The 15,970-nt window shown below is 48.4% G+C and overlaps 1 protein-coding gene across 4 annotated transcripts in view; it reads right to left on the reverse strand.

The window, feature by feature from the left end:
- Nucleotides 1-5,104: 5,104 nt before the first annotated feature.
- Nucleotides 5,105-15,970, reverse strand: part of XPNPEP1 (X-prolyl aminopeptidase 1) — a 51,371-nt gene continuing 40,505 nt past the window's right edge. For all 4 annotated transcript variants that reach the window (XM_068961766.1, XM_068961767.1, XM_068961765.1 and 1 more), the window contains 6 exons: nucleotides 14,533-14,593; nucleotides 12,190-12,259; nucleotides 11,154-11,327; nucleotides 10,171-10,247; nucleotides 8,859-8,957; nucleotides 5,105-5,650 (listed from right to left, as the gene is read on the reverse strand). In XM_068961766.1, coding sequence (XP_068817867.1) covers nucleotides 5,522-5,650; nucleotides 8,859-8,957; nucleotides 10,171-10,247; nucleotides 11,154-11,327; nucleotides 12,190-12,259; nucleotides 14,533-14,593 — 610 coding nt within the window. In that variant the 3' untranslated portion in view covers nucleotides 5,105-5,521. The remainder of the gene's footprint in view (nucleotides 5,651-8,858; nucleotides 8,958-10,170; nucleotides 10,248-11,153; nucleotides 11,328-12,189; nucleotides 12,260-14,532; nucleotides 14,594-15,970) is intronic.

Raw genomic sequence — 15,970 nt, forward strand, 5'->3', positions numbered from 1 at the left:
TATGTTGGAACTATCATATATAAAATTTTGTCAATGTGGTATTTTTGAAATGATATATCAATATTACTCTTCATTTCCCAGACAAAATGTTTGAGATAGAGCATCTTTTCATTGCTGTTTAGTCGTTAAGTTGTGTCCAACTCTTTGTGACCCCATGAACTGCAGCACTGCAGACTTCTCTGTCCTTCGCTATCTCCTGGAGTTTGCTGAGACTCATGTCCACTGAGTCAGTGATGCTATCTAGCCATCTCATCCTCTGCCATCCCCTTCTTCTCCTGCCTTTAATCTTTCCCAGCATCAGGGTCTTTTCCAGTGAGTTGGCTCTTCACTTCAGGAGACCTAAGTATCGGAGCTTCAGCTTCAGCATCAGTCCTTCCAATGAATATTCAGGACTGATTTCCTTTAGGATTGACTGGTTTGATTTCCTTGCAGTCCAAGGGATTCTGAAGAAAGACTAGATGAGGTTTTTTCAGGCAAGAGAGAAGTCTTGTAACCCACTCATAGGACAGGATCAGAAAACAGAGCAAGAAAGCATCAAGTCTGATAGTCCTCAGCCCAGGGTTTCAGGGAAGAGGAGGGTGGGCCATGGGCTGTGTCCCCAGGCCCTCAGAGCCAAAACAGGACTTTGAAGAGATGGCAGTGCCTTGTGACAGGCACTCAGGTTAAAAAAAAAAAAAAAGGACACGTTGCACTCACTTCTGGGGCAGAAGGTAAGAAAATGGCCTGGGCTGCTATAAACATACAATTTGTGGTGGAGTTTGAGCCTGTCTATACCAGCATCTGGAGAAGGCAATGGCACCCCACTCTAGTACTCTTGCCTGGAAAATCCCATGGATGGAGAAGCCTGGTAGGCTGCAGTCCATGGGGTCGCTAAGAGTTGGACACAACTGAGTGACTTCACTTTCACTTTTTACTTTCATGCATTGGAGAAGGAAATGGCAACCCACTCCAGTATTCTTGCCTGGAGAGTCCCAGGGACAGGGGGAGCCTGGTGGGCTGCTGTCTATGGGGTCGCACAGAGTAGGACACGACTGAAGCGACTTAGCAGCAGTAGCAGCATACCAGCATCCATTCAGCGTGCACCCTATGGAGAAACCTCAAAAGAAAAACTAGTCTCCTCCCTGCCCTGAAGGAGCCGTGGAGGCAAACGGACAAACATGAAGCTAAAAAAAGTAAGAAAATCCCAGTGTTCCCAGTTTTCAAAAAATAACTGTCTGGTGAGATGATGGTGTCTGTGATGGAATCTTCCATCAAGATCGATTCAAGAACTCCCTTCCCTAAATGTGTGCAGTTACCGAGGCAACTGCATCTCCCCATGCCCACCATCATGGTCCAACCCATTAGCTCTAATTTTGCCCACCTGGTCACTGTTAGTTTTTAACATAATTATTGCTAAATCCAGCACAGATACAAAACACATGAAAGAAATTTGAGGCCTAATAAACAATAACAAACACCTTGTAACCACAGCCCTGTGTTACCCCATTTCTTCTTCTCCAAAATGTTGCTGCAAAAGCTAATGGCAGTCTCACATATTTTCTACTGTGTGACTGGATCATTCGTTTGACTACTAAAGAATTCATTTTCCTTTAAGGTAGAATAATTTTTCTGATGGTTATTTTGGGGTTCTCAAGTCGATCGAGCACCCCTTCATAGTGCCCTTCTGCACAGCTGCTGACAACACACTGGTTACCCTGCACTGACTCAGTTTAAGAAGGTGAAAAATTCAGGATGTGGATGGTTGTTGACAGTTGCACAACAATGTGAATATACTTAGTCACTGAAATGTACAGTTAAATGTGGTTAAAATTATTTTATGACTTTTACTACAATTAAAAAAAATTTTTTTTCAAGTTTGTGGGGATACATGTCCCATATACTTGGTATAAATCTCATCCATGAATTTCAGTGTGCTGTCCCGGCTTCTCTGTGTTTTTAGGGAATGATTTGAAGAGATTCAAAACCTATGACACAACAGCCATCACCTTGCCAGAATCTGAATTTTTGTTTTCAAATTCTGATCCTATGAGTTTCTCATTCTTTGTACTCCATCTGCTTTCAGGAACCAGCCACCAGAGTACTGGCATTAAAACTGCCAAGCACCCCTCCTGTCTTCTCCCAGCCTTCTGACTACCCACTTCTGTCTCTCCCTAGGAGCCAGCAGGGCTCAAGCTGAAAGGTGTCACCAAAGGCAACCGGTGAGTCTTAATGTCATTGTTGGTATAAATCCCCAGCTGCCAGGAAAAACCAAGGGCAAGCCCTCCCTCACAGCTTGTGAGTACGTGAATACCCTGCTCCAACCTGACAATAAATGGTTGTTACTGCGGGGTGGCTAAATGCTGGCCCTGGCCTTTGGGCTGGATAGGTACTGAACGCGAGGATGGTGGGGCGGGCCCCTCTCACAGCATAAGCAACACAGGTTTTTTTTTTTTTTTTTGGCTGAACCGGGTCTTCATCATGATGCTCAGGCTTCTCACCGCGGTGGCTTCTCTTGTTGCAGGGCACAGACTCTAGGGCACACGAGGTCAATAGTTGTGCAGGAGCTTAGTTCCTCCACGGCATGTGGAGGACCAGGGATCAAACCCATGTCCCTGGCATTGGCAGGCACATGCCTAACCACTGGGCCACCAGGGAAGCCCTCCACAGATGGATTTTTAACCAGAGGGTGAGCAAGCTTCCAGAAGGCAGCCTCTGGGCTATTCACAGCAGAGGCCCCATATCATAGCCATTTTTGAATCCCATCTTGTACCTAAAACTTCAAGAGACGGTAAAGGAAGAAAGACAAAGACACAGAAGAGCAGCTTCCCTGAAATTCTTCCACAAATTTAGCACAATGCCTGCTTTTGCACCCAAACTTTTATCATTTAAAGTGAAGAAGAGTGATTCATTTGATCCTCATTTTTAACTCCTCATCGTCTCCTCTGAGCTCTTGCACATCACAGTTTTATTTTGGTCCTCGGTCTTTGGGGGGCCATCTCGCCTAGTTTATGGCTCTTGAACTTCATGCCAAGACACACAGGTCGGGCAGGAAGCTCTTGGCACCAGGAAATTTTTGTTTCTTGGGCTTGAGCCAATTAAATCAAACTCTGCTCTGAGGCTGCCTTGGGAAGTGACAGGCTTAACAGCCTGGTGAATGAACAGTGGAGTTGCCGTCACACTTGAGTTACAGTCTGTTTAAACTCCAAAACAGCTGCAATTCACAGCTCCCATTTCCTGAGAAAGGGGAAGTTTCAGGATATCACAGAGGAGAAGATGGTCTGGATCCTCAAGGAGGTAGGGGTGGGGCTCCAACTTTCAGGTGGATGAGAGGCTGATTAGTAAGTTCTATCATCAGAGGGAAAACGTCTCTTTTAAAGTCTAATCTTATGGAACATATTCGAAATATGAGCAAGGGGGAACCAAAGGCATTCAAGAATTGATCTCTGGCTGATCAAAATATATCCTGTTACTGTGTGGCACTGCTTCTGTGTTTTCCTAGCTTTGTTACAAATATAGCCTGAGAACTGGCTGTCTATCTTGCTTCCTCCCACACAGCAAGTTGGAATCAATGACGCTTGGGAGGAAAGAAGGCAGGATGAGTGGTGTAAATGTTGACAAGTCCATTCGTAGGTATTCTGGCAATTTAGGGTCACTCTATCAGTCAAGTTTTCTTTGCTGCCCCCCTGGTTCAATACAGATGGAAAGTGAATGTGTTAGTTGCTCAGTCTTGTCCAACTCTTTGTGACCCCACGAACTGTAGCCCACCAGGCTCCGGTGTCCATGGAATTCTTCAGGCAAGAGAACGGGAGTGGGTAGCCATTCCCTTCTCCAGGGGATCTTCCCAGCCCCGGGATGGAACCTGGGTCTCCTGCATTGCAGGCAGATTCTTTACCAGCTGAGCTACCAGGGAAGCTCTAGTGAACACAGATTAGTTCATTTTCTGCTCCCCAGCTGGAGACAGTGATGGGCACTGGCCCACGCCAGCCATGCTTTGGTGAAAAGCCAACGTATGCTTCTACTTACCTTTCACAAATCAAAGATGATTTGATTTACTGCCCAAATCAAAGATGTAATTTAAGATTCAATGAGACTGGTTTTAAAAAGATATAGCCATCCAACAGAGTACTCTATAGTCATTAAAAACAATCGGATCTATGTGTACCAATATGGAAAAATAACTTGGTATATATATTGCCAAGTTAAAAAAGGAAACTGCATATGTATAGAATGGCTCCATGTCTGTACATATGATGTGCATGTGTGCAGAAATATTCTATCTATGCACACACATTCTACATACTACTGAATACTAAACACAAAGAAAGAAACTGGCAAAAAATATGCTGCAAATAGTGGTTATACGTTACAAGGTATGTCTTGGGTTCCTAAATAAGCAGACCCAAAGACAAGGATTTGCATGCAATTCGCCTCTTGGGAGATGACTCCAGGAAAGAGGAAAATGAGTCCCAGGAGGGAAGGAAGAAAATAAAGGGTGTGTCATTGAACAAGATCCCACATCAGCAAGAAGGGCTCAGTTCCACTGAGAAACCCCAGGAGAGAGTGTAGACCACACCTCGGACATCCCGGCTAAGGGCTGAGGGGTTCATTTTCCCAATCCAATGCTCACAGTCTGAGGCCTCAGAATTATAAGCTCTGCCAGCCCTTCAGGCTGCTCCACGTGTGCAAGTGCAGGGAAGGCCCAAGGACAGGAAGTCACAGGAACCAGCCAAAGACCACTTCCTACAAGCAATGAGACAAAGGGACATCCACACTGTCCACTGCAGACTGGATCACGGAAGGCTGTCATTGTCGACATGATTTTTTGTTGGGTTTTTTTTTTTTTTTTTTTGGTATATCAATGACATTTTAAAACCAGAGGCAGGGAAGGAAAATAAAAATACGCAAAAAAAATTGGGCTTTTAGAGAAAAGAAAAAGAGGCTGAAAATTAAGTCAGAAGAGATACAGGGAGGCCAGGGAAGTCTCCCCAAAGGGCACTCCCGCACCACCTAGAACATGTGCCCTAAAGAGGAGCCTACCCCACACACAGTAGGGTAGATGGTGCCGGGAGGACAGAAACAGCAGAGACGAAGCCCATTCTGACATTTTAATCTCAAGTCATAAATACAGTCTCGTGCGCATAAAGGGGATCATAAATGAGGGACTAGCACCGGGAACGTGGCCATCGCAGAGCACTGCCCGCTTCACCAGCGCCGGCCAGAGGGCTCCCTGTGGCCGCTCGGGGCGCCCACCCGATCAAGCACTCGGCTTATAGGTACCCTCCTTCCGGGGCAGCAATCTATTCTTGGCTCATTCAATTTAAAAAAAAAAATCATAAAAGATTGAGTGTCTGCAAGAAAATATCAAAGAGGATAAGAACATTCTCAGTTCTTCTCAGAGTCTAAAAGTAAAAAGGGGCAGTAAGGAAGAAGGAGGGGACATGGGGGAAATGTCAGGGGTGTGCCGGGCTTCTTCCTTTCCCCAGAGCATTTTCGTTTGGTTCTTTGTCTTGTTTTTTGTTTTCTATTAAAAACCAAGGAGGTATTAAGGCTGTTTGGAGATGGGCTGCGTCTCTCTGATGAGCCACTCGAGGGCTTCCTGGCGGCCCTGCTTTTGCAGCTCCTTCCCGATCACGTCCCTGCAGGTCAGGTGGTAGCTGTTGAGCCAGTCGCACTGCAAGAGGGAGGGAAGACAGGCGCGTTTTCACCATCACACCTGCACCAAAGCCTGCCCATCGAGCAGTGGGGCCCCACATGCAGAGCTCACAGGGTGAGAGTAAAGGAGCACAGGACCCTCTCTCCCTGCCCGGGGACAGCGACTTCCTTGTGTTCTGCCTCCCTGGAAACAGACAGGACGAGCCACAGGGCTGATGGCGCAAACGTTCCCAGAACTGTCTGCTGCACACGGGCTTCAGTGACTCTGGGGGAACGGTGAACGCCTGATGGTAGGCTATGGCTCTGGGCTCCCCTGAGTGCAGGGAGACTGGCAGCCAGAGTTCCCTTCAACAGCCCCTGCCTGGAAGCCATGATGAGAGAGAGAGGGGCAGGGGGTCTCGTGGCTCCTGCACCCACCCCACTGCCTCGACCGCTGTGAAGACACACCTGAGGCTGTCCTACCGAGGCACTGAATTTCCTATTCCGTATCCACCTCCTACAAAGCTGAATAAAGTAGGATCAGCTAGGTCCATGACAGTCTTGCCAGTGTGGCCGTCCAGATGCACCCAAAGCCTCTGGTGGTCAAGGGCTGTGCTGCAGAGTGGGGTGGGCAGTAAGCTTGACTTTCAGACACTCAACTGAATGAGGCCACCACACCAGGAGATTAAAAAGGAGGCAAAAAGGAAGGACTTGGGGTGTGTGTGGAGGGCGGCGGGGTGTTGACGTGCTGAACCTGATAACAGAGGTTGTGCGTGTGTAAAAGGTTAGATCTCCCCGTGAGGAGGCAGGGAGGCTGAAGTATAGAAGAAAGCAAGTTCTACCTAGAGCAGAACCCACTCTCTACTGTCCATGAAGGGGGCCTGCCCACTTCACATTAGACAGATAGGGGGATGCTGCTAATGGCTTTGACCCAACTAGGACTCCAACTCTCACTGATAAGAGTCACTAGTCTGTCTGGGAGGTGGGGGCATGGGGGTGGAGGCCTGCAGTACCAGAAACAAGCAAGCTGCTACATGTCAGCAGCAAGGCCAAGCAGGGCTGTAAGGCAGCTCAACAGTGCAAGAGACAGGAGCAACAAGGGGCCACAGAGAAACTCCCAAGACTCTTTTGGTTGGGGGAAAACAGGGCCCCGTCAGCAGCCAAAGCACCACCACAAAGGCCCTGGCAGCCTGCGGCACCCACACTCGTGTTCAAAGTCCTCTGCTGCCACCTGGTGACAGAGGGATGGGAATGCAAACCCAACCCCAAAATGCTAAGACTGTGAGACAGTAAAGGGCAAGCACTGGGAGTTTCAAAGCCCAGTGGGCAGTATCTTGTTGTGGGGTATCTCTATGTCTTAAGACAGAATGAAGTCCCAGATTTATTGAATGGTATATGGGAAATGAACCCTTCTGCTACAAGAGATAATAAATATATTCTGCTTGGTTATATCAAATACTGTCCTCTACTTGTTATTTGTGGAAACTTGCTAATGATTCCAAGGTAAGAAGATATTCCCTGTCCTACAAAAACTGACTAAGAGAATAGTTCAGTGATTTGAGTCCATAAGATACAGTCATGAACAATGGTCCAGCCAGTGTCATGGGGGAGTCACAGGTTAACAAAACTCTCCCTCAAGGAAAAACTGGCCTCGCTTAACTTTCCTCATGCGCTGTTTCCCTGGATAAAACGGAAAGTCACATGAGAGAAATGTCTCCTGACTGGTACAGCTCACGTGGACAGCAAGGCCTCTCTGACCCGGGATTACTTGGCAGACGACACAGCCTTCAGCATCCAAGAGTGCAAAGCAACTTATTATTAGAGACTCTTTTGCTCAGAGCCTGGAAGCTGTGCTTGGGGGCCATGAGAAGAGACTGGTTCCTTGGGGCTGAGGGTTGCAAGTGGGGGCTCCCATGCTCACTTCTGTGTTCTCATCCGCTCCCACCTAAGCTACCCCTGCGGGGACCAGGGAAGAGCCCCGGGACCACAGGAGAGTCTTCCTGCTGAAGAGACGCACCCGGTGCTGCTTCCTGTTCCATATCCATCTCTGGCCTGAATAGAGCAGCCTCGGGGGCCTGTGTCGGTCCCGTGAGCAGGAACGCTTGGCTGAACCAAGGGCACTGAGGTCAAGAACAAGTGCCCACACACGGAGGGCATCAGAGTGAGAAGTGGATGACCTTCCAGTCAGCCATCTGTGAACTGATGAGGCAGAAGAAGGGGCCTCTGGTGGAGAGAGCCCCATCCCACAGGCCTGTAGCAGGGGCTCTTCAGCCCGCAGAGCCACCTTCCTCTGGTGCCAAAAACAAGACCCACGAGAGCTCCACTGAGCATACAGTCCCACCTCACAGCCCCTGGGATGAGGCCAGCGGCTGCCCCTGGTAACAACCACCTCTTATTCCCACCACGCTGCCCTGCCTTTGGCTTCTGCTAGTCTGCCTTTTGCTGGACTTCCAGCCACCTGCCTTGCTCTGGAATTGGTATCCTTCTGGCTTCTGTCTTCCTGGCTCAAGCCTGACCACTTCGCAGCAGATAGCTGGAGTGGTGTTATTTCTACCATTTTTGACCCTCGTCCCTGCTCTGACCTCGATCGCCTGCCTGACCCTTCCAGTCTGCCTCCACAGTTCTGGACCTGAGCCTGGGGACCCACCCGAGGGTCTCAAGGGGTTTCAAGACCTGTCACCCTCTGAGCTCGACAGGTGAGCACGGCCATGCTTCTGCTCTGTGAAGGGTTTCAGAGCCCAGAGCAACCACCCACCTTGTCTGTGTGAAAACCACGCATATGATCACAGATTGTGCTTCTCAGTTCCTTAGTGTTTCAAGCAACACGAGAAAACAATCTCGTGTGTGCAACAGCCAACAGCCCCCCTGCCCACCTGGCTTTTTGTGGGAAGACACACAGTCCATATTTGCTAAACACGCCTCCCAACAGTTATGGCCCCTGCCCTCCTGAGAGGCAAGAGCACACTGTTCATTCCCACCTGTGAACACTACAGCCTCCAAGGGTGGGGCACACAGGGCTGTTATCTACCTCGAAACCCAACAACTACAGGAAAAGCACCTACAGTCCTTGGGAAACCTAGGATGTTCCAACTCAACTGGCCTAGACTCTTGACTTCAAAGTGAGGATGGAGGGGAAGACACAGGGCAGAAAAGGACTTAAAAGTGAGGATGAACAGGACTCAGGGCAGCTCTCCACCCCCCACCCCACACACACACTTCTGCCCCCTGCCCCAGGACACCCTTGTTACCTCTTTGTCTGTTAGAGAATCCACATCTATCATTTTGGTCTGTATTGGAACCAAAGTCAGAGGTTCAAAGGTCAGGCTTCCACGGTTGTTGAAGTTATACTATGGGAGAGGGAAGACAATAGGAGCGTTTACTCCTCTTCACCACGACGACCCACCCTGAGGTCACTCCCCCCAGACATGACCGCCCCTCAGCCAGGGGTAGCAAGAAATCAAGAGTGGTTAGCCGGTCACCATTTCTAACAGATGAAGGAGACACGAACAGGGCAGGGCCACTTTCCAAGAGCTGCTCCGCTGTGCAGACCACAGCCTGCACCTTCAGGAAAGGCCAGACTGAGTGCTGAGGACCTGGTCAGCAGGTGTACAAGGCTCCTGTCTGCTGCGATGGGGAGAAGGTATGGCAGGGGGCGGGGCATCTAGAAGCAGGCACATCTCTGGTTTGCTTCTCAAGCCTCTGCTAAGCTGTAAGCCCCCAGCAGATCTTCTTGGTTTTTTTTTAACATCAAGTATGCGGCCTGCCTTGCCCCAGCCAGGCCGCTCAGGTGACGTTAAGAGGTCTGTCCAGTGCCCGGGCATGGAACGGCAAAGCACACAGGCCATGCTGGGTCTCTCTTTCTGGCAGGGCCTGTGGGATGGGGAGAGGCAAGGCTGCTCCAGTGACGTCAGTGTGCAAGCAGAGAGCAGACCCCAGAGGCCAGCCGCCCTGCAGGCCTAGGAAGTCACTTCCCTCCAGCTGTGGAGGAGGAGCAAACAGGTCTTGGAGGTAAAGCCTAGCACCTAGAACCTGCCTCCTCTAGGTAATGTGAAGGGGAGAGGGCACCACACCCGTCTTCTCGCCCATGTGTGGTACCTGACCCAGCGGCTAGCTCAGGCTTCCTCAGTTTTACCTGATAACAATCATCTGGGACATTTGTTGAAAACAGTTCCCAGGTCCCAGCCCTGGAGATTCGGTTTCAACATCTGGAGGGAGATTTTAAACAAGCACCCCCCACCACCCCCCTCCATGCCCACACACACACAGTGAAGGTTTCATGATGAGACCCTGCCTCCAGTAAACTCAGAGCCCCATGTTAAATGAAGCAGGGGCCTGCCTGAGGCTCCCTAAGGTCCCGTTCAGGGTCCCCGTTCACTCAGGATTTTCTTTCTAGCCTTGCAGAAGAGAATGAATTCCAGGAAAAGACCCCAATACCAAGGGAAGGAGACTCCATTTTGGCCCCAGAATGGCATGCTCTTGGTTTGAAGGACAAAAGCCCTCATCTTCCCCCATGAAGGAATAAGGGAATTTTTAAAACAAAATAAATACACCATTACTCACCTTGGTCTTAATAGGCACCACCAGGACAACATTCTCAATGCGAATTCCAAAAGCCCCATCTTCATAATACCCGGGCTCTAAAACAAACCAAACCCCTGAATGAGGAGCAGCCTGCGATGAAGACATGCACAGAGAAGCTCTCACTGCTGGGATGACCACACTTCGAAGGAGAAACAGCAGGAGGCCCACTCAATCCAGTGCAAGAGCCCAGATACACCTCTTTCCGTGAGGCACTTATATCTAGAGGTCCAGAGACAGAAAGGCTTGGAATTCCTGAGAACTGGCTGCAGGGTAGGGAATAAAATAACAGAAAATCTGCCAAACGAAGTATGGGGCAGAGCCGTAAGACACAATGATGCAGGTGTTAAAATACATTCACCAAGATTTGGTAACAACATAGGGACATATTAGGTAAGAAAGCAGAATACAGGCCATATGTCCAGTGCAATTTCAATGATACTAAAAAAGGTATGCACATATATAAAGAAACAAGAAGTCAACATATCCAAATGTTAAGTCATGTATCCCCTGGGTGGCTGGATTACAAATGATTTTCATTTTCTTCTTTATATCATTCCACAGTCTCACATTTTCTACAATGAATATGTATTACTTTTATAATCAAAAAATGTGGTTGTTGTCTAATTCAAAGTGACGGGAAGTCAAAGTGTTAGTCGCTCAGTTGGGTCTGACTCTTTTTGACCCCGTGGACTGTAGTCCACCAGGCTTCTCTGTTCATGGAATTCTCCAAGCAAGAATCCTGGAGAGGGTGGCTACTCCCTTCTCCGGGGCATCTTCCTGACCCAGGGATAGAACCCAGGTCTCCTGCACTGCAGGCAGATTCTTTACCATCTCAACCACGAGGTGATAGAAGGGGCAAAATTTTTCCAGTTTACTTTATAATAATTAAAATATAAGAAACAACACAGAGCTTTCAAAAAGGCAGAGGATCCACGCGCAGCCTCTAGGTGAGGGACACCTACCATCAGTGACGATCATGCCGGCCTCCAAGGGCTCATCAGAGAATGTTTTATAACTGATGCCACATGGACCCTCATGAACATTCAGAAAAGACCCAACACCATGCCCCGTTCCATGCAGGTAATCCAGGCCAGAATCCCATAACGCTGAGCGGGCAAAGGAGTCAAGGAGGTGGCCTGAAAGACACATAAAGGACCACTTGGTGATATCTGTACAGCACTTTCCAACTTGCAAAGCACTTCAGAGATTAGATTTGTTAGCTTTGGCTCCAGAAGATGAAACAGAAACCAGGGGGTAAAAGTCACTGGAGGATTCAGGTTTCAGTCCAGCACAAAGAACTTTCTGACAACCAGAGTTCCTGAGCAGGACGGCTCCCCCACCAGTTGGAGCTCACTCTACAGCTGGAGGATGCTGGTCAGGGACGTCACCCGCGGCAGGTAAAGGCTGCGGTAGATGGCACAAACATTCCCTTCCCGGTGCTGGAACCCTACAGTTTTGGAACTACAAAATGAGATCCTAACCAGACTGCAAGCAGGAGGAAAGCGGTACCCAGGGAGATGAGTGCCAGGGCAGTCTAAGCAGATTCGAGGACCGGGTCTTATCAACTTCCCATGCAATGGCCCACCCACCAGTCCTCAGGCAACAAGGCCTAGCTCTCAAGTCAGGCTCCCAGTAAAATAAATCCCTACACGAGTCCTGAAAGAAGCACTGGCCCAACACCCAGGGCAGACAGGAGGCTGCACCAGCTTCCCCCGGGGCCTTCATGCCTTGCTGCCCTCTCCTGAGAGCCACCCCTCCGAGCTCACCCAACACAAGTGGTCAGGAGGGAGGTACAGCTGACCCTGGGCCCGATCCTAAGTCTGGTTCCCTGGAGGTCCTCTCTGCTCAGTCCAGCAGCACCCCCACTTGCCCAGGCTGGGCCTGGAGTAGTCTGGGGGCTGTTATGGCAAGGGGAGGACATGTGTTTCCACCCAAATTTAGACATGCTTGATGCCTGAACAAGAAAAAGCCTGCCATGTGACACAAGGCACCACCTACCTTTGGTTCCAGTAGGGAAAACTGCTGCACTCACAGCTATGTGGCCCTTGAGGACATATGTGAAGCATTCCTGCCAAAGAAAACCCAGGGGGCATGTTCAAGATGGGCATAGATGCTTTCATCCTGCAGTTTTCAGGTAGTTCTGAAAACCTTGCCTCTTAAGGTTTCATAGCAATCAGTTCAGTTCAGTCGCTCAGTCATGTCTGACTCTTTGCGACCCCATGAACCGCAGCACGCCAGGCCTCCCTGTCCATCACCAACTCCCAGAGTTCACTCAAACCTATGTCCATTGAGTCAGTGATGCCATCCAACCACCTCATCCTCTGTCGTCCCCTTCTCCTCGTGCCCTCAATCTTTCCCAGCACCAGGGTCTTTACAAATGAGTCAGCTCTTCACATCAGGTGGCCAAAGTACTGGAGTTTCAGCTTCAAAATCAGTCCTACCAATGAACTCCCAGGACTGATATCCTTTAGGATGGACTGGTTGGATCTCCTTGCAGTCCAAGAGACTCTCAAGAGTCTTCTCCAACACCACAGTTCAAAAGCATTAATTCTTCGGCACTCAGCTTTCTTTATAGTCCAACTCACACATCCATACATGACCACTGGGAAGACCATAGCCTTGACTAGATGGACCTTTGTTGGCAAAATAATGTCTCTGCTTTTTGATATGCTATCTAGGTTGGTCATAACTTTCCTTCCAAGGAGTAAGCATCTTTTAATTTCATGGCTGCAATCACCATCTGCAGTGATTTTGGAGCCCAAAAAAAGAAAGTCAGCCACTGTTTCCACTGTTTATAGCATTACCACAGAGAAAATCAGGGGAACAGAAAAAAAAATGGTGGGAAAAAAACTTGGCCTTGGGACCAATTTTCTAGAAAATCTTGAAATTCAGTGTAGTAAAAGAGAACTGTCCAAGAGATGACCCCACTAGTCTTTCCTTTGAAATGAACTCTCTACCATTAGAGCCTCAGAAAGACTGAGAAAAAGTAAGAAGTACTGATGACACTACCTAACACTATCAAGCTACTCCTCGGTGCCAGGCACAATACTAAGCACTGTATGTCTAACCCCACACTTCAGGATGGAGGCACTCCTGCCCCCTCACTTTACAGAGCAATGAAGTAATTAACATGCCAGGTCACGCAGTTCATAAGTGGCAGCATCTGGCCTTGGAGCCAGGTGGTCTTGCTACTCCTCCGTGCACCTCACCACCATCTATACTCAGCGCTTAGTCCTGACCGCCCAGACAAGAAAAGTGCTGTTTGGATGGGTAGTGGCTTGCCAGTAAGGTGCAAAATCAGCACTAAACCGCACATTGTTCAGTCTGGTCCGGACTGAACACAGCACAGGAACCCCTGGTAATTAGTCACTCAATTGTGTCTGACTCTTTGCGACGCCACGGCTCCTCTGTCCATGGAATTTTCCAAGCAAGAATGCTGGACTGGGTAGTCATTCCCTTCTTCAAAGGATGTTCCTGACCCAGGGATCGAACCCAGGTCTCCTGCACAGCAGGCAGATTCTTTACCATCTAAGCCACCAAGGAAGCCCCAAACTAAAGGTATCTGGACCCAAGGTCAAACTCGTCCAAGGTGCTGGTGCCAACTAATGAAGGACACGAGGGACCAGCACTAGGGTGTCTGCCCTGCGGCACCCCACAAAGCCCTCCTCCCTGGAAAAGCTTCCTGAAGGAGCTCCCAGGGAAAAGGGAGAGACTCAGAGATTCAGCCAGTATTTGCCAAGCAGTGGCTATGATCCAGGAACCAGCTGGGCTCACAGAACCTTCCCAGCCAGCCTTGCAGGTGAGTACTCTGCCCTCATTTTTATGATGGTCTAAGTGTCTAGGATCAAGGTCATGGAGCCTGGGAATAGCAGAGATCTGAAGCCCAGTGTCTAGACTCCTAGCATACATCTCTCTACCTTATAGCTGTATGCCAGAAAGCCCAGACACCAAGCAATGCATGTCATTTCAGAGGGTTCCTAGAGAGCTGAGCCTATAAACAGGAACACTGAAATTGAAAAAAGAAGGGGGGTAGCTTTCAGAATCAAATCTAGACACTGTTCATTAAAAAAAAAAAAGAAAGAAAAAATTCACTACCCCGCTCCCTTCCCCAAAGAAGGCCAAAGTTGTTTAAACTTGAATCTAAGCATGACCTTAGCAGACAGAATGCTCTTAAAATCTCTCCAATAATCAGTTAAATGGATGTCATAAAGCAGATAAGCCTGGCTCCACAGTAATGAGCTATTTTACTGTCCCACGTGTAACTTTTACTTATTTATACAATCCCTTTTCATGAGACGGAGTGGTCAGAGAAAGCAGAGGGCCTCTCGAGTGTTCTCTTACCTTCTCATAAGCCGTAGGAGTTCCAAAATGCATGGTGCGAGTGACGTCTGTGGTTCCATCCCTGTCCAAAAGAAAGGACAAGTTATAGTGTTCACTCCAAAGAAGCTCTTCCTCAAATACGAGACAGGTGAAGATGTGGAAAAAAGTGAATCCTCATGCACTGACTGGTGGCCGTGTAAAATAGAACAGCCACTTTGGAAAACAGTTTGCTGGTTCATAAAAGGTCTCTTAAACATGGAGTGACCTTATGACCCAGCACTTCTACTCCCCCGAGTAAACCCCAGAGAGAGTGAGAATGTCCACACAAACACATGTACACTCATGTTCGCGGCAGCAGTGCTCTTCATATCCCAAACCTGGAAACAACCTAAATGTTCAACCAGGGACGGGTAAACAAGACGCAGTACATACATGCAATGAAACAGCATTCGGGAATGAAAAGGAAGGAAGCACCGGTGCGCGCTACAGCATGGATGAGCCTTGAAGGCACTATGCTAAGCGACAGAAGTCAGACACTGACGCCATATATTAACATCACATAATTCCATTTATAGGAAATGTCCAGAGCAGGCAAGTGCATACAGACTAAAGTACGTTCGTGGTTCCCTGGCTAGGGGAAGATGGGATGTGACTGCCAATGGGAATAGTCTTTCTTTCTTGGGGGGGTGATGAAAATACTCTAAAATTGATGGTGGTGACAGTTGCACAACTCTAGGAACAAACTAAAAATCATCAACTGTACACTTTAATAAGTTGAATTATATTTCAATAAAGTTATTATAAAAAATAAAATGAAACACAGTGTGAAGCAAGGATGGCCCAGCGCAGTGGGAGTGAACTCAGTCAGGCCTTGACACACACACACTCGTAGTCTACAATGTGAGGACTGTTTCATGGAAAACACCATTCCTGGGGTTATGAATGAAAGGGAAATGGACCTTCTGGCAAAAGAAGGTCAAACTCTAATTCCTCCTGTCAGGATGGCAAGCAGTTTACTAGAACCTAAAAATACCCAAATGCATCTTTTAAAACACCCCAATCTACCCCCAACAGAGAAAGGATAACTTCTAGAATGCTGCTAAAATGTAGAAGTGACCCAGTTACACCATTACCCAAGTAATCTCAATACTCTCAGCTCTAGGCTGTTATTAACACCAACTCATACTTCCCAGGCTAGATTGTGGCTTCCACATACTTGGCTGAGCTCATTTAATAACAAGGTTCTCCACCAGGCAAAGTCCCAGCTGCAGTGGAAAATGGAGTATTAAAAGGCCTGGCTTGGGGCTGGTGCACGGGGATGACCCAGAGAGATGTTATGGGGAGGGAGGTGGGAGGGGGGTTCATGTTTGGGAACGCATGTACACCCGTGGTGGATTCATGTCACTGTATGGCAAAACCAATACAGTATTGTAAAGTAAAACAAAGTAAAAATAAAAAT

Source organism: Capricornis sumatraensis, chromosome 23 (genome assembly GCF_032405125.1).
Source record: "Capricornis sumatraensis isolate serow.1 chromosome 23, serow.2, whole genome shotgun sequence".
Classification (NCBI taxonomy): domain Eukaryota; kingdom Metazoa; phylum Chordata; class Mammalia; order Artiodactyla; family Bovidae; genus Capricornis; species Capricornis sumatraensis.